The 19,709-nt window shown below is 37.6% G+C and overlaps 1 protein-coding gene across 1 annotated transcript in view; it reads left to right on the forward strand.

Annotated features, from left to right (window-relative positions):
• Window positions 1–9,097, forward strand: part of SLC6A5 (solute carrier family 6 member 5) — a 55,952-nt gene extending 46,855 nt beyond the window's left edge. The window contains exons 15-17 of the mRNA XM_025200460.1: window positions 1,851–1,951; window positions 6,132–6,299; window positions 8,942–9,097. Coding sequence (XP_025056245.1) covers window positions 1,851–1,951; window positions 6,132–6,299; window positions 8,942–9,097 — 425 coding nt within the window. The remainder of the gene's footprint in view (window positions 1–1,850; window positions 1,952–6,131; window positions 6,300–8,941) is intronic.
• Window positions 9,098–19,709: the final 10,612 nt, after the last annotated feature.

Below are 19,709 nucleotides of genomic sequence, written 5' to 3' on the forward strand. Positions count from 1 at the left end.
ATTCCAATAAAATTTTATTTGTTTTCACTTCGATCTTGAACTCCGTAATATAGCCCTAGGCCTCTACCATATTAGTAAAGCTTCTAGTTTCTTTTTACCTGGAGAAAAATGTGTTGTGTTATATGTGATGTACCGCAGCATCTGTTCCCCCGCCCCGCTTCATAATTCTACATCTGCCCATGGCTGTAGATAAACTTAAATTGCTCCCTGCAAATATTTCACAAAGCTTTAGTAGGCAGGTAACAAGACAGTAATATAAAATACTTAGGGTCAAATTGACAACTTCAGTTAAGGGCCCATTTTAGCCAGGGCTTCAATTATCTCATTGACTGCAATAAAGACAAAATTAAGCATGTGCTTTAGTCCTGTGATACAGCAAGTATAGGTAGTCAGACCAAAATGCAGAAGTAAATGCTTCTAATCATAGAAACGGGTTATAGAAATGTCCTATCTGAGGAGAAGGGTTTAACTATTAGCAACTAGGGCAAAGAGAAGGAATGCTTTCTTTATCAAAGGCATGTAAGGAAGGAGGAATGCAGTTAAAATAGGAGGTGTAAGTCCCAGTTCTCTCACTTCCTACCAGACTCAGAAGCACAGAGGTGACTTATTTTATTGAGTTCTGAGGTGGATATTCTTGTTCCTTTTGGATTAATAGTTAATAGATATGTCCTTGTTTTATGGCAATGTGGTTCTCTGTTAGGAAACATCTGTTATTGAGCATGGACAGTTTACTTAGTGATAAACAGGCATGCTGAATGGTAGTGAAAAGTCACTGAGCCACATCCTTAGGTGATGCAAAGCAAAGTAACACCACTGAGCAGATGGTCTGAAGTGGGAGCTACTCAGCTAGTTTATGCTAGCTGATGAGCTAGACCAGTACAAATCAGACAGAAGGTCCTTACTAAGCATAGAGAATTTCAGTAACAAATGAGAAAAGCTAGCTGGCATAGCAGGCTGTCATATAAAAGACTTAATTGAGTACTACATAATTTGAGAAAACAGAGGGATACATTTCTAAGTGACCACAACTCTGCCAATATCAAGGGACCAGAGCTTAAATGACTATGGCTCATACCTTTTTCTACTGTTGACTGACTTATTTAATAATCTATATTAAATGGGATGTAGTGCATTATCTTGATAAGAGAGAACTCAGGTTCTTATGTCACTTCTCTGCATTCTTTAGTGAAACAAGCACCTTTTTTCTCTCTTTCATCATTATCGTCTTCATCCTTCCCTGTGTTTCCACATATTTACCTAAAATATTAATGAAAATGTGTAATATCAAAAAATGTTGGGGCAGATTCTCATTGATTAAAGTTAATATATTTATGATGATTCATGCCGTATTTTAAAATATAGTCAGCCTACATCTATTCTCTCTTTTGACATCATAAGCCATCACATCTCCAGATTAACATAAGCGTACAAAGAGAATAGATTTAAGAACTGGTCAGACTTTCAGTTGACGAGGTAGTAGCCTTCAAAATTCCTGGAATCCATGTTGCGTATTGAAAGAAATGATCAATTCCACTCAACTTCCTTTAAAGGATTACAGTCTGTCTGGGACTGTAGGGGAAGTTGAAGAGACTAATGGGTAGGTCATAGAGTTGTCTATTTTACCTACCTCAGATATGCCCAGGTTCTGAATCCTAAACTCTGCGGAAGAAACAGCTTGCTCATTCAGTTTTACAGTTAACTAAAGAATTGTAAAAATACATCTAAACAAAGAGAAGTTTTAAACTGACAAGTCAGACCATAACTGGACATAAGGGAGATCAGAGAAGCTATTTTGCAAACTCCAGCCAGTCTCTTTCTATTTTAATTATATTTTTATTTGTTATTTACAGGCTTGCAAAGATTTTGTGAAGATATAGAGATGATGATTGGATTCCAGCCAAACAAATTTTGGAGAGTCTGTTGGGCATTTGTAACCCCAACCATTTTAACTGTAAGGAAAAAATGTTTTTGAATGTTTCCAGTCTTCATTAAATTTATTTAAATTTTGCATGTCATGTACTAAAAGTTAGTGTTTAATGATTGAAAATTGTTTCCCAAGGAGAAATAATTATTAAAAATATATACCCATCAATCACATATGTACATATTGGTACAGATTTATACAAACTGTGCATATATAATATAACATATGATTCTACAGAGTCATCACAGGTAGATTTGGGTAATTCTTTTCAGGAGGTAGTAAATTCACCATAAATGTTGCTCAGGGACAGAAATGATTGGCTGATTTGTGTTGGATTTGATGAAGTTGGCTGCAAAAATGGTGAAAAAATTTTGGAGAAGTACAGTCATTTTGTTTTAAATTTTTCTAAATGAGGTGTTTTGAAATTTCTTTTTCAAACAGTGTTTTTTGTTTCAAAATTGACTTAAATATAAAGAAGGTTAGTTTCAGGTATTGAAAGACAAAACTGAAAAAAATTAGTTGCAGGTTGTTTGACCTGAAACATACATATACATATATTACACCTGTGTGAAGCAGCAAGTATTCGCTTCAGATTCGGATTCAGCGGGACAGTAATTTGATTTGGTGATTCAAATCACTGCCCCGATTCGACTCGGCTGAATCCAAATCCATACAGGCAGGCAGTGCTGGTGGGAGCAGCTGGGGGAGCAGTCAGATGAGCCCTGGCTTGAGCTGGAAGCCCTGGGAGAAGCTGTGGCTTGTCTGGCTGCTCCCCCGGCTGCCCTCCCAGGGCAAGGCAGGCAGTGCTGGCAGCTCTGAGAGAAGCTGTGGGGGTTGGGGGGAATGATGAGGGAGCTGGGGGAATGAACCAGGGAATTAAACCGGGAACTGTGGGGAAGCTCCTATTCATGCACCTCATCCCCAGTCATTTCCCTCAGTTCCCGGTTCGATTCCCCAGCACCCCAATCATTTCCCCTAGCCCCCACAGCTTCTCCCAGGGCTGCCAGCACTGCCTGCCTTGCCCCGGTGAGGGGGCTGCTGGGGGAGCAGCCAGGGGAGTCACGGCTTCTTCTGGGGCTGCTGGCTCAAGACTCGTCTGGCTGCTCCCGTTGGCACTGCCTAGTGCCTGCCTGTACAATCTATGGCCAAATCTCTGAATCTCTCTGAAATGATTCAAGTTGGGGAGATTAATGGGTCTCCCGATTTGATTTGGATTCGGAGATTCAGCCGCTGAATCAGGCCAAATCTCCTCTGAATTGAATCGGCTACTGAAGTTTCACACAGCCCATATATATATATGCACACGTGCGCGCACACACACACAATTTTAAATTCAGTTTTTACAGTCCTATTCACTGGGGAAACACCCATTGCCTTCTTTAAGGCTAAAGAACTAAACTTGTAGACTTGGAATCAGAAAAGCACTTAAAATGTACTTAATTCCTTTGGAAATCAGTGCTAACTATGTTAATGCTATGTATATATTTAAATGCTTTATTTTTATATCTCAAAATCTTAAAATAGATCCATAACCAAACTAATGCTCTGCTGAATAAGAAAAGGCTTACACCTATATTTACTATACTGAAGTCTCAGTCTGAAACCCAGACCTATTGATGGGTAATGTGGGTGTATCCAGCTTTCTGATGAGTGATGGGGCAGCATTTCTATTTTTTATCTACTATTAGGTTTGTTTTCTTTGGCTCATAGTAAATCAGTAACAATTGCTCTGCTTCACTTGAAGATACACATTTGTGCCCAACAAATTCAGTTCTAGTGAGTAGTTTTCCACTTCTGCCTGCTTTTCTGTATGAATTACACTTGGGATCTACAAAATGCAGTATACCAATATTAGATTTAGTATCTTTCTTTTTCTAGTACTTGAGCAAACAAGCCTCTACTTACAGTTATTGAAAGTAAGGTTTCACAGTGCCAGTAGGTGTCACTGTATGCTAGTAGTTTGCTTATATCTATAATGAACCTTAGGTTCATTTATCTTGCAAGAAAAAGTCATATAATTCTTCCACTACTGTCAAGGTCAGTGTGGAAACTAGATTACCTGCCTGGTCTTCATTTTTTTAAAATAGGGGTATATAAGAAAATTACATACCTTATTTTTGTAACTGCATAACCAAACTAATTTTCTTTCATGCCTCTGTATAATTTTAGATCTGCATTTAATTAAAAAAATGAACACATTTTAAAATGGGTAAAGGAATATGTTCCATCTGCTGTCTTAAAAATAGGAAAGCCTCACACCTTCATAGCATGGTCCCTCAGCTGGAACCTTAGTGCATACCTCATTTCCTTTTCAGTCCATTTTCTTTATGTTTGCTGTGTATTGGCACAAAAAAGAAGGAATTTGTCTTTGATTCTAAATATTCTGGTTTACTACTGAGTGAAAACACGATGGTTAACCATTTGAGGCCAGTATATAGATCCATCACAGAATTGTCTTTCATACTGAATGTCTGTTGACCTATACTACAACATTGTGAGACTATTTATCACTGTTAATACTGTGTTTTTAAAACATAACATACTACAGAAGTGTTAAGGATTGTGGTTTGGTAATGCAAATGAAAAATTATCACTAGAATTTCTGGAGGAATAAAACACATGTATTATCCAAGAAGGAATAGCTCTCATGTCCATCTCTTGCAAGATCCTGACCAGCTGAGATCATTACAAGGTGTTCTAGCACTTTTTGACCTTCTTTCCTAAAAAAAAAAATCAAATTTGTGTCATTCTAGAGCTGATTGAACAACCTCAGTCAAAAATCTCTTTTTTAGGAAGGAAAAAATGATAATTTTAACTAAACAGATATTTTCACAAAAATAGTTCCCATGCTAGTGAAAGAAATGGAAGTTAATATTGCCATATTTATTTGCTGAAATTTGGAAAATTTTCAGCTTTGAGTGATTGTTGATTTCTTGACAAACTTGAAAATCTTGTCACAATGATGAGTTTGCGTTTATGGAAACAAACTGATTTCCAGGCAATTCTATGTAATACCATTTTCTCTGTCTCTCTCTCTCTCTAGCTGTCCATTCTTACTTTTCTGTCTTAAGCTATGAGTTGGGTTCCTATATGTGGAAAAAACGACAGATTTCCATGTCAGTTGGTGGCTGCATTTTATTTGTGTGGTTCTGACATATAGTTCAGATTCAATATGTAGCCCTGCTTAATTTAACATACTGTCTGAATTACATACAGAAAACTGATTTTCCTCTTCAGATTTAGCAACCTCCCAGATAAAACACTATCTGTCTTCCTTGTTCTCTTTGCTTTGCTTTCTCCATATTTGAGAACCTGTACCACCATTATCCTGCAAAAATAATGCTTTTTGTAACTGACCAGTGTGATTGTTGAAAAAATACTTCTCTTTTACAGCCATATATGTATTTGGCCGCTGTCAACAGTGACAGCCAAGGAGCAATACCTGGATCTTGGACTCCTGTATGGTCTCTTGTAGCACATTGCAAACAAACCATGAGTCCATCTCAAGCCCCTATGTTTTACTGTTCCTGTCGATCAGCCAAGATAAAATGTTTAGATTCAACTTTATAATGAAAAATGATTTTATATTGATCAGGCATGATGAAATTTTTATGAAATGAAAAAAAAAAAACAGTGGAGAAAAGTGAAACAGCATCTTTTTCCATTGTGGTCTTCTGTAAAACTAATATTTGATGGATCTGAGTAGTTTAAAACCAGAGTTTTAAATTACTTCATGGTCCAAAAAATAAAATTGATCTTTTTCTATTTGCCTTTTCAGAATTATATTACTATATGTCTTCTGCATGCAATTAGGTAGTTCACAAAAGTTATTGAATTATGCACACATGTACTGTTATTTATAAAGTGAAATGTATTAACTTAATTACACTGGGTAATGCTGGTAATAGACTGTAATAAAGCTTATACTCTAGGGAAAAGGCTTTAATCTTTGTTCGTCTACTGTTGTAAATCTAATAATTTCAGCGGTTTTTATGTAAGGTTTACATGGATGAAACTGAGCTCAGATTCTGAACCTGGATTTGCAGTTGTAGCGATTATTGCATAGTTATCATAGTTGCATATTGTAGCATGTGTGCAGTCGTATACACTCCTATTTTTAGGTCTACCATATTAGAACAAAATGTGTGTGTTACCACCTGTTATGAATTGTATATTGAGTATTAAAAGATATTTTCTTTCTTTTCAGTTTATTCTCTCCTTCAGTTTTTACCAGTGGGAACCAATGACATATGGAGCTTACCACTATCCTGGCTGGTCCATGGTACTTGGATGGTTGATGCTGGCCTGCTCTGTTATTTGGATTCCAGTTATGTTTGTAATAAAAATGCATCTAGCCCCTGGCAAATTTATTGAGGTAATTCTGGTATCTTCTCCCTCTTAAAAATTTGGTAACAGGAGATTGTTTCCTTTTATTTTACACAGATATGTGTGATGGGAACTGTTGACAATGGGAGGACTGTTTACTAGCAAACTTGCTTTTATAACGCTACAAAGTAGAGATGCTTAGCTTGTCAAAATGCAGACCGAATACTCTCCTGTGCCTCAATAAAATGCAACTAACTCACTAACATCTTGGTTCTGTGAGGACTGAATAAACTCTGACCTTCATAGGCTTCAAAATGGTGTCACATGCAGATGATTTAATCACAGTTTTTTCCTTTGCTTGACTGGTGAAGTTTTGCTGAAACAGTGTAGAACATGAAAGCATCAGGCATTAGAAATCATTAAAGTGGATTAGTGAACTCTGCAGAGTAAAACATTAGTAAGTGCCAGTTATTAGAAGTCATCAGGTCCTGTAAATTGCTATAGACCATCAGATATCATGTAACTCCAATGAACCATTTTTTTTGCTCCCCTTTCAGGCCCTAAAACCATCTCTAATTCTAGCAACTCACACCATGCCATTCATTAGCCTTATATCCATTTACCATCTTCCCTTTACTGTCTGGTTAAATTCAATGTTCCTGTTCTCGCCTTGAGGCTTATCACAACTTTGTGTATGTATCTGCTAGAGGTAAACATTTATTAGGGCAATATATTTTATTGGACCAAGTAGGTAACTGGGATAAAATTAGACCATCTTTTGAATATGATACATTCTTCCTCAAGCCTCTGATTATAGGAAGCTTGGTACAGTAAGTGCCTATGTATCTGCTCATTTCATATATCTCGCTATTCCATGTGTTTCCACACATTCTCATTTTTGTATCTTCTTTCATTTCTACTCCCAGTTTTCTGGTTCTCTGTTTCTGTTCTTATTCAACAGGAATCTACCTACCTGTGCTTCCAAATTCTCTTTCCAGTTCATTTCTGCTGGAAATCCCACAAAGGTTGTTACACTCCCATAGGAACTGAGAAGAAATATGTTAAAAAAGAAACATTTTCTTGATCATACTATATGCCATTTAGGACTTTGCTAATATTTAAGGTGAAGGTGTTTAATATTAAGTGATGAAATATTCTAGGGCAGTGGTGCCCGATCAATATCTGTGACCCATCTGTGGGCCAGATGGGTGGCATGGAGCCAGTCGGTGGGCTGCATCCAGTGTGCAGGGCTGGTCTGTGGGCCCAGTCTGGTGAAGGAGATCACATCAACTAGCCTGAAGAGCTTCCCCTGGGTCCAAAAATATGGCAGTAGGATGAGTGGTGGCAGTATTAATTGCTGTGGTTTCAGGTACCAAGGTAATTAACATGGCTACTGCTCCATCACTGCCAAGTTTCTATCCCCATGAGGAACTGTATGGGTCAGATATCTCTGTGGGCTGGATCTGGCCCTCGGACCACATCTTGATACCCCAACACAGACTGCATATGGCGGTGGTCAATTGTATAGCTTGTCCAGAGGGCTCTATGACCTTGTATAGAGGATACTGGAATGCTTTAGCTGGTAGAAAGACCATTCTATATAAAACAGTGAAGCAGAATGCAATTTGGTTTATTTATTCACATTTTTCTAGCTCAGTTCTAGTATCAGGCTGTTGGGCTTCCTTGGAAGTGAGCAATACCAGGACTGGCATTCCTTTTCATAAGGCAATAAACTAATTTCCCTCACTGATACATCCTACTCTGCTTCTGGCCTCTGTTTATTCACCTGGGATTGGATTATACATTGTTCATAATCCAGGGTGCTCTCTGTACTGTCCCTTAACTACAGCACCCAAAGAAATGCAGAAAAGTCATATTTGCTTTGAAGTGGGGATACAGTTTAGCTGCAGCTATTCAAGCTTTAGCATAATATTTCCTGAACTACTGAGTCTGCTGCATAAATTTATTATGGTTGATTTGGGAGGTAAAGGTTGCAAACTGGTAATTAAGCAGAGATTGAAATAACTGATATAGAGGCTTGATCCACTTTAATAGGTAATAAACATATAATTGTTCCCTCTTAACCCATTGAAAATATGTTTTCCTTCCTTTCTATATATAAATGCTCCAATAAAATTATATCTTCAATAGAGACATCCGTGGAAAGATTAGCAAGATTTCATTTTTTAACTTTGCCAGGCTAAGTCACTACTTTTTCTTTTTCCTTTTTCTTTTTTAGATAGAAATGAAATATTTTGTCATCTGATAATTAAAATCTTTGCTCATTCATTGCAATGCACTGCTTTTTGGTCATATGTATGCTTTGGGGAAATATGCTAAACAAAAATCCAATTATTTTAATGCAGCTACCCACTGCTTAGATGATTGGGCTAAGTAATTGAGCACATGTCCTTTGGTGAACGAGCCTGGCAATCTGTGGCAGTGGTTACAAGTTCCCTTCATATGGTGTGGGGAGAAGATGTATAATTAAAATCTGTGCACTTTATCCTCTGTTAATCTTGCAAACTTGTCCAAAACAAACACTGAGCAGCAGAGCATTGCATGATGTTGTCAATAATTTCAAATGAACCCTGCTTAGTTTCCTTTACTGAACTGTAATTCTGCTTGGTATTGTAAATGAGATTTACTTTTTCCTTCTCTTCCACCCCTTAACCCACCACCATTTTGCAGAGGCTCAAGTTGGTCTGCTCTCCACAACCTGACTGGGGCCCATTTTTGGCTAAACATCGTGGTGAACGTTACAAGAATATGATTGATCCATTGGGAACTTCCTCCCTGGGACTTAAACTGCCAGTGAAAGATTTAGAACTGGGGACCCAATTCTAGTAATTATTATATTGGTGGCAATAATATATACAGCCTTTATTTTATTTTTCTTTTACTAGTTTCCTGATGTGTCTTTTGTAATTTTTCACAGTGCCTGAAAGTGGTTGCTTAGAAAGTAGGACTTATTGTCGCATGCCATAGTAAAGATCTAGACAGACCACTTTGAGTACTGTGTAACGTGTGTGAGTGTGTGTATTCTTTTTTTCCTAGTGGTGCCCACAGCTTTTTATTTTCATCATGACAGGGCAACGTGGCATGATACAGTAGAGCACACTCCAACTTTTTCCATGTCAGGCCTACCCTAACAGGTCTGGCCACTGCGATTTAAGCATTTTGGTAGGGATATGGCTTCAACCAACATAGGACTAATTCTGCTCTTTTGCACCCAGGGTCCCCCACTGTAACATGTAACCATAATGGGACTGATAATGTGTTATCAGGGTAACCAGAGACCAAGGGAATGAGAACAGAATGTGGTTTGTATGGTCATATTCTGACCTCCCTAATGTTGATGTAAAACTAGGGTGACTTTGACCTAAGTGGAGTCACTTAGATTTACTTCAAGCTCAAAATTTGACCTACTCTGTCTGCAAACATTTCTTCTATAAGTACTGATTATACTGACCTCTGGGCCTTGAGACAACATTTAAACAGTGCACTGGTATGTGAAACATGGCATCAGAATAGAAAGGACTTAATGAGCCATTAAATATTTTTGAGCAAAAATATAAAAGCAAATGTAAAAACTGAATATTTGAGATTAGGACTAAAGTGGTATTTGAGTCTGAAAACTGATTTGAAATTATGCCAAGAACAGGCAGATGGGCACCACTGTTTTAATTAATTTCATGCATTTCCATTAATAATTTGGTATTTGTCTTTTTCATTAGCAAATGTCTCAGTTATACAGAGTAACTAAATCTTTGTTTCATTGGCAAACTGAATATATGATAAATGCAAATGCAGTTTTATTCGTGCCATCCAGATACTCTGAATGTGTTTTCCATGCTTTTGTTTACAATCTCTCCTCAAGAAGCCATCATATAATTTGTGCCTAATTTTATATTCTTACAGTAGTAGGTATATTCGAGTTTCCACATGAGAACAGTTATTAGAACTTAGCCGTGCTGTTTAACTATGTGATTCCCCTATTTGTTCTCTTATAAACTTCTTTATATAACTCATAGATATATTCTTCTCTTTCAACAAATGGGGAAATAGTAAGACCCCAAATTGTCTATATATTATATATATAGCACATAAATTTTTCAAAGCACTATTCTCTCATAACAATCTGAATGTATATAGCCTGCCTGCCTTTTTTTGCTGTCAACCCCTTCATTAAAAAATGAACAATGAAGTCACCAACACAGTTGCAACCTTAGATAGACAAAACGATAAAGAGGAGAAGGAAGAGCTTAGTAGATTGCCATTATAACAACTTACATTACCGCACTACATTCTAAACCACCGCATTTTAGAAATCCAAGATATATGAAGAACAATATACGAGTATTAGTCTTAAATAGTTCTGTTACCTAGGGGGCAGAGTAAAAATAGAGCTTTTACGGGTACATTTAATTACCTGACTAGAAATTACCCCCATTTATTGTAAATGCACTAGAATGAGGGAGAAAAATATGTCTTCAATAATTGGCAAAACCGTAACCTTTATTATCCTGTTGTAGCCTATACATACATATATGAGATTTTTTAAGTGATCAGTGTTCATGTAGTGTGTACTAGTGATGTTTTATGTCCCTATAAATATCTTATCAATCAGTGTAGAGATGGTGAGTTTAGATTAGCTTAGCCTGTTTTTTTCCCCACTGCTGTAGTAGCCAATCTAAATGTACTTTCCTTTTAGGGGACTGTTTATGTCACGCTCTTATTTTGTCTGTTAGTCTTTGCATTACAGGGTCTCAGGTAAATCTTCAGTTAATGTGTCAGTAGATCTATAGATGTGATGTTTTCATCCCATCGAAGAAAAAAACAAAAAACAAACTAGACCTTAATGTAACATTTTCAAAATAATCATTTATTGTGTGTGTATGTGTGTGTGTGTGCGTGCATGTGTGTGTGTGTGTGTATACAAATGTATATTAAAAATATTAATCATTTTGCTGAACTTTATCTTTCACGGGGCAAATAGTGTTGCCAGTTATTGACACTGCTGGAGATACTCAATCCTCAGGCAGTACGTATGAAGCACAATCAAATGATTTGTCATTAAATGAAGTCGAAGTAGATTTAAAAATAGTCTTTTACCACCCCTTTACTCTGCAGCATGCTCCCTTCAGTTTGGGGTCCTTGTCAGACCTTATGTTGTGTAGAGCATGAAGACTGTGACCCTTCCACAAGCATCTCTGCCTTAAAGCTGTGCCAAATTGATTTGCCTTTGCCAGCTGTTTTAATAGAGAGCTGCTATTCCAACTCCTTCTGGGTTTTGTTTCCCTGAGTGAACTGTGTTTGAGAAGCTACCCCTGGCTTGACATAATGAAATTTCATAAATACAATCTGAAAATTAGCCTCTCCAAACACCCATGGCTGAGGGAAAGAAATCTGTAATATACTAAAATGAATTACCAGCAGTCTTTCCAACTGGAAGGGTGAAGAAAAGAACCTAAATTAATTAGCACCACCTAGTGGGAATCATGTGTTTTCATCAGGATGAATAGATTTTGGATTCATCCTTATTGGACAAAACCTAAGTTTGATTTTGGAGCCCAACCTATTTTCTACTAATTACTGCTGTTGTGGCTTTTAAAAATATATCTTGTTAATACTGTCAGGTTTTTATTTTCTAGGGACTGTGAGTTTGCTTAATAGCTATGAATACTTTTCACTGGCTGGGTTATTCTTTCAGAAGATGCATTAGTTTGAACTGAGAGTAACTATCAGTATAAACTGATTACTGCCAAAGTACAAGGACAGTCCTTGCTTGCATAAAAGATCTGTCATTTGAAGGGACACCGTTTAGTTACAATATATCCCCACCTATGTCACTACTGATAGTTTAAGTCATTGGAGGCTAACCTTTTCTTGGCAGGCGTGCCACAAAGTAGTCCCACACCCTTCCCAAGTACCATTCTTCTGCCTGCTCAAATCCCTGCGCAGATCCCTGCCTCATCTGCTGCTCTGTTTTCTGGTTGCTGTCCTCTCTGCTACTGTGCTGCTTGTCCCTTCCCCAATCCGTCGAGTGCTCCACACACAGGCTGCCTGTGCCAGTTGTGGCATGCATGCCACCAGTTGGCCACCCTTGGCTTAAGTTATTAAAAGGAGTGACCATGAAAAATCTAAATTAATTTTCCTGATGCTTTTGGTCAGACTAGTTTTCATTTCTCAGGCTTTGGTCCTGCTCCTATTGAAGTCAGTATTACAGGGTCAGGCCTTCCATTGGAACTTTGAAAACGGGCTAGTCTGTTTCATTTTGTTTCTAGCCAGTTTTGCTTCCAGAGTCGTCTGTGCCAGGGTTTGGCTATCAGAGATGTCAGGGGAAAATTAAATAAACGCAAAAACATAGAATCAAAAATATGAAAAGTGTGGAAATGTTTCTGTTATAGTCTTAAAATGTTTTCTACGCAATTTACCAAAACAAAATGTTGACCTGAAATTACCCAGCAGCATCCTTTGCAATGAAAAGTGGTGTTATAGTTGGAGAAAGCATTTAATTTCTCAGTCTAGTATTGTTTGCAGAAACTTTTTGTGCATTTTCTAAAAAAAAAAAAAAAAAAAAAGAAAGTATTTGGGTAACACTGAGTAAATACTAGAAAATATGTTTAAAAGAGCAGGGAAGAAAAGCCATATTTGCAAAAAAGGTGACCTATATATGGTCTATCGGTCTTGCAAGTAAAAAAAAAAAATCAAATCTGGTGAGGATTGTCTTTATGGCATATTTTTTGTTTGAAATGAGATTGAATTTTTGGACAAGCGGTGATGCACTATTGTATGCATTAAAATTACATTTAATGCAAATCCTTGCCATTTTAAAATTCTTTGGGGTCTTCCTAGTGTTTTTAATATGCAAGCAATGTACAAAACCTGTGTTTCAGTTAGACACAGCAGCACTTTGTTTCGAAAAGAAAGGTTTAACAAAATGACCTTTAATTGAAAAAAGACTTGGAATGTCTTTATGCTAATGTTTCATTTGGGTCAAGTTATCCTTTTATTAGGTTTCATAGATTTCATAGACATCAGGGCTGGAAGGGACCTCGGAAGATCATCGAGTCCAGCTCCATTGATTGTATAAATGTGCTTCAGCACTGAAGATCAGCATTTCCAGTTTACTGTGGTTTCCTCTTGCTATGGAATTCCATTTGCAAGTCCTTTTATATATTATTGGCCTCCGTTTGGACACTTGCGCAGGAGTTCCCTTCTAGTTCTATGTTCCTTGTGGCTTATAATGATTTCTTGCTGGATGTGATATAGCCATCGCTTATTTCATGCAGTCATTGATTTTTCTCTTATTTTGTATCCCTTTTATTCTGCAATCTCAATTTTAGAAAGACTATTATGGACTGCTGATGCTTTCAGCTGAAAGCTGTATGGCTATGCCAAGTGTCGTTCCCAAATAGGATGTAAGTTAGCTAGGCTTTCTAAAAGTTGCCAGGAGGTCTGGTGGGTGTATTAGACACTTGTTTCTTAGCTTGTAGTTAAAACTTCCTGCACATAATATATTGTATCTGTGAAAAGGCCAGAACTTACTGTTCCAGGGAACTGGTACCACAGACACAAAGTGGGGAAAACATTTATAGTACTTATGGTTTCTGCCTGTATATCATCCTCAGGCAGCCTGTAACCAAAGAGGGAGTGTTTTTTTGATGGGTTTAATTTAAAATGTGAGAGCTGGGCTGGACCTTATTGCTTGCAATATTATGATTTGCCCATCATGTTTTAAATACATCTTCAGGTAACCATTTGCCTTATAGGTGTATTTCATTGTTAGTAATATATCAATGTTTGACTAGACTATATCATTGTCCGTCATCTCTGATATGTCATGTACTTTGTGAGGTAAATCCTTAGCTGGTATACATTGCCGCAGCTCCAAAATGAGCTATGACAGTTTACACCAGTTGAAGATTTCTACCTGTGTCCTTTTGGCACTTTATTGTGGACCTATCACTGAATAGGTTAATTCTTAATTACTTGCGTAATGTCATATATATATTTACAGGCATTCTATGGGGTACTGCTGCCTATGGATAAAGATATGTACCCTAATCAGGTCATTATATTTTTTTCATTAGCTATACATGGAGAAAATATATTATGTTACAAAGGATGCATTGTATATAATAGCACATATTATATGCTGTACATTATTCATTTAAGGAGTCATTATTCTTGAGGCCCTACCTCAGATTTTGTATTTATGTGTATAAATGCAATTTACTGTATTATATATTTGCCTATTATATTCTGATGTGATAAATTAGAATTTATCCTATAATGTATGGGTTCTAAAACACTAAATAAATGTCCAGTGTTTAAAAGAAACTATGGTGTTGGCATTGTCTATTGAAAATATCCCTTCCCCCAACCACAAACATCATTCTTACTTAACTCAGAGCCTTAAGGTAGCTGCAGAATTGATCCATTTGATTGTTAGAAACCTTGAGCAGCAACTGAAAACAGCTCTCTTGGGGAAAAGGAGATATTGCACAGCTGCAGAAACACATATCAATTAAATGGTTAGATTCTTAACTCTTAGAAAACTCTGTAGCTTGTTGAATAATTAATTACTTATCAAAGGGCCAACTGGATTTGCTTAAATCTTTTTATTGTATTAAATCAAATCTTTTATTGTAGCAAATCAATTTTGAACCACTAAAAATTCTGCATGGAAAACAATTGATACTGAGTGATGGAGAGGAAAGTATGTGTGAAAGAGAAAAAGAGAGGGGGCGGAAAGTGGGGTGGGGAGAAAGAGAGAGAGATGTGCAATTAAAGTGAAAGCATTGGACAGGTTTCTATGTCATTTGTGCCTTCCATTTAAAAAGCTAAAGGAGTTTACTGATTGCAATGCAGAGAGGTGAACATACTGCAACAAGCATAGTGTAATGGACTCTCATTTACCAGGATTGGAGTATTAAAATGATACTGATCCAACCTGTTTCAAAAATGGTAGAAGATAAGTATTTTTGACAAGCTCTCCCCAAGTACATATGACATCTAATAACAATGCTGCTGCATGAGCCTGAGATAAACATGGTAATAAAATACAGCTGAAACATACATTTGCTTTATGTTAAGCCTGTGATTGTGATACAAATCTAGGGCCCAGTCCTGAGGATCGCTGAGTGCTTGCTATTTTTCCAAGGACCACACAAAGATAGAAAAGATGCTTTGTTCTAGCTGTAAACCGTGCTGATGGAGGATTTGTGTGTGCAGGGGAAAGAGACAATAGGAGCTGATGATCAAATACTAAAAAATGCTTTGCATTTATGAAGTAAATTTCATCTTGGAGAATTCTGCAATTATCATTAAACATCAAAATCCTCCTGAAAGGCAGGTATACAGGGGATAAGCATCATTATTCCCCTTTTCAGATGGAAAGATTGAGGTATGGAGAGTTAAGTAGTTTGCCCGAAGTCACGTGAGTGAGTTGGTGATGGAACAAAGTAGTTTTGCAAATAGGAAGCAGTGTTCTGCTCTCATTATTAGGGCCCATTCTTTTCTGTTTTTAGAGGACAGTGTGATGTTGTTTTGGTTCTTATTTACACAGGGATTTTTAATTCTGAATTCTTTAAGTAATCTTAAAGAAATATCTATTTACACATGTATATACAAAGGATCATACATGCACACATTTTGAATCATTTTAAAGTATTTTAAATGGAAACCACTCCAATCTTCTGGATAAGTGGTGATATTGCTAAGTTTCCCATGGTCAAAATTTAGATCTACCCAATCTTTCTGACCCTGAGTGTCTACCAGCTTGCCAAAACAAGATTAAAATATAACTTGACTCTAGAATGAATCAGCAGCAACAATCTCAGGGTGCTGAGTACAGTTGTGTCCCCTGCATCAGTAAAGGTCTTTGGTTTCTGCTCTGTTGACTCGAGAATGGACAAAATAAACTGGATTGATATTACAGTGCCACATTGCCTACATGTTGATGCCCATGGACCAAAATCATCTGTAAGGTCTAACTGAGGAAATATCTTGAACGTTACCTAGCCACGTACTTAAAACCTTAAAAAAAATGGATGCCAGCTTATGATTATTTTAGTATGTAGTAAATACCTTGTACCCTAATCATTACAGTTCTTTCACATCCCCTATGGTCTATTATGTAAAACTCAATAACGGGTCTTAACCTGTGAGACTAATGCCCCACCATTTTAACATTCAGGCTGTAGGTTTACACCCACTACTTTATTCATTCATCAAAACAGGGACGTGCAATTATTTCGGGCAGAGGGTTGCTTACTGAGTTTTGCAAGCCATCAAGGGCTGCATGACAGGCAGCTAGGGGCAGATAAATATTAATTTTCTAAATTTTTTAGGGGCCCGATGGGCCAGATAGAATGGTCTAGTGGGCCGCATCTGGCCTGCAGGTCACATTTTGCCTGCCCCTGCATCAATACTTCTCCTGCTACTATGGATAGGTATTTTGTACACTGCTGCCCTCTACTGGATGCAAAGTCACATTTGCTCATATGATCGTGACTCAAACTTTCCAGACTGTGGCATGACTACAAAGGGTACTACTGCAACTAAAAAACTTTGCATGCTATCAAGTGGTAGACACCCTCTGTTTTCAGACTGGAGCTCATGTATTCAATTCTAAATGCTGCATGCAAGTAGTTTAGGTAAAAATTGAGATGTGTATTTTTTCTCATGACACTAACAATAGTGCTTTGGACATTTAATCACCTGCCATCCAGGGAACACAAATTGTTTCATACACCTCCCTGAAGTATTAAGGAGTATAAAGGAAATGCTTTATCAGCCTTTCAAATGCCACAAACTCTGTGGCAGAAAGGATTAGCAATTTAACAACACATGGTCAGCAACATCACAATTATTTAGGTCAGGAAGTGAAGAAATACACAGCTTCAACCAGAACTTCAGGGGGAATTTTTGCAAAGTAAAATATTATGAGAGCTGAAATCCAGCTAAGCTGGCTGGAATTATTAACGCGCTACTCTTACAAAAGTGCTGTCAAACTTCTAATTGCTACAAATGTTCGGGACTTCAGTTTTAAGTCATCTGAACCTTACACCCTCTGGCAACATGCATTTCTGCCATAATCATGTTGGGACTAAGTTCCGTACTAATACAGGGGAAGCATTTGTTACCAGTCATATAATATTAGAGGAAGTGTGAGAATGGCCTTAGGAAGTGCCAGTTTCTCTAACCCTCTATTCACTTCTTCTATTTGGTTCCTAGCAAAAAATACAGAAATCTTTTTTCTTTTCTCCCTGCAACGTGCTGCCTCTGTGAGTTACCAGCAAAGGGCTTTTATCATGTATGACTATATTGGTAGTACCCTTATCTATAGGATTGACTCTGGTTAGAATGTTACTTACTGAAATACCTCCATTACATCCTGCAGTGTCTATGTTTTCCTTTGAGGTTTCTACTCTAAATAGCCACATGGCCCCAGAATTGTTTCAAGCTGGTCTACCCCCCAAAGTTGCACAGGATTTAGGTAAAGGCATGCTTTTAAATTGATTTGCCTAAGTCAGTACAAACTTCTGTATTCATTATCTTATGTATTTTTTTAAATCTTTGGTTATTTTTAATTTAGCTTAAGCTGACAAGGAATCAATTTTTGATAACTCAGGATAAGCGAAGCTTACTTGATTTATGTGGGACCACTCTGGGTTTGCACTGGTTTAATTTAATCAGTTTAAAAGAAAACCTTCATGGTGCAGCAAGAAGAAACAATTAAAATGTCTTTGAAACACTTCAAAGAGCTACCTGTACAAGAGTACTTGCTTTTGCAATGTTCCAAAAGCAGCTGAAGTGCTCCAAAATATTACCGCTTCAAATGAGGTGCTATTTTGCAGCGTTTCCTTTCTTATTACATGAGTATGGGGACAGGGAACCTCTTGGTCCTTCAGAATCTCACAGTGCTCTGCTTTTCCCCTGCTCCTTCATTGGGAGGGGAGGGTGGGCAGTCTGACTTAACAGACTGTGCAGCTGTGGGGTCCAACTTGCTGGTCCTTGCCAGTTTGGTACTCAGAGCCCCCTGCTGGTGCTGGGCTCTCTAGCCCCAATCACCTCTACCTCTCCTAAGGCAGAAGAGACTTAGACTAGAAGATTTCAGGTAGGAGTGGGGTGTGGAGAGCCAAACTGAAGGTCTCTACAGTCCCCTGTAGCACCCCGTGTCTGGAGAGCTGTGGCTGCATGCAGCTGCAGCAATTTTTAATCATTCCAGCCTGGGAGTGCCACAGGGGCTGTATCTTTATCCCATGTATGAAAAGATACCTTTGTGAAACATTTCCAGCTTTTCAAAAGCTACTCGTGTCTGCATCTTTAGTTAAACCCAGTGCAACTTTGTGTGGAAGTGCACCAGGTCATTCTGTGGCTGAGCAAATGTGAATGGCATAACACAGAGGCATGCTTCAGAGCACAGCATTGCCCTTTTATCTAAGAGACCCATTCCTATTAGTCCATGTTGTCAGAATACCATAGAAGGTGTTGCTCTACAATTAGCTCTATTCATTCCATTGGGATAAGAATGGCACTTGCAAAATAAAACTAAGGAAAAAAAAAGAAATATATTTAAGACTTTAAAAAATGGAAATGGCTAAAAATCATCAGAGTACATTGGTGATGAATGACAGAGAATTTTGGGGACATTGACCTCATAGATTCCACTAAGCATATCCACTGCCTCCAGCCAGGAACACCTGTGTTCTGCACTTGATATAATTTACTAAATAACTAAGCAACCCTTGTAGGCTTTTGTTTGCCAAAATAAGAGTACATGAATATAAATGACCCTTAAAATACTCATATATATCCTCGGTGTTGTAACATTGAACAATTTTATTATATGTTTAAGCCTGAACAAACAGCTTTTTTTTACGTGGCATGTGAGTACCAAATATCCATCTGAAATGACATTGCCCAGTATCAGGCCACTAGGGAGAAAAAAAATCCTCTGGCTTTACAATGAAATGGTGATTCAACTTGAAGTTCTGTAAAGCTAGACAAATCTCTCACGGGAGGTGGAAAGAGAATTAGTATCGTTTTATTTTCCCCCAAAATAGAAATCATTTTGTTTCTCAGTGTCTGACCCCATTTCTACTGATTTAAACAGGAGCGAGATCTGGGTCCCAAGTTTTCTGGGCTAAATTTAAAGCCATATTTTATTAGAGAGAAGCAGTAGGTGACATTATTTTATGTGGTATAATGTATTTTTTGACATGCTGGATGGGGTTTAGAGAGACAACAGAGGTTTGTTTTTTGTAATTGTTCTGGGTGCTGCTTTTCACTGCAGACTTTCCAAAGCTTTAAAGAATCATCCCAACTGTTTGGATTGAAAACATGAGAACCAGCAGCCAAGTGATTTGACCATGGGAATGCAGAGAGCTGGCAGAGGAGTCTTTTGACTCTTTTATCCCCCCCCCCCCCCCCTCTTTCCTTTCCCTCC

This window comes from Alligator sinensis, unplaced genomic scaffold (assembly GCF_000455745.1).
Source record: "Alligator sinensis unplaced genomic scaffold, ASM45574v1 scaffold442_1, whole genome shotgun sequence".
In the NCBI taxonomy this organism is placed as follows: domain Eukaryota; kingdom Metazoa; phylum Chordata; order Crocodylia; family Alligatoridae; genus Alligator; species Alligator sinensis.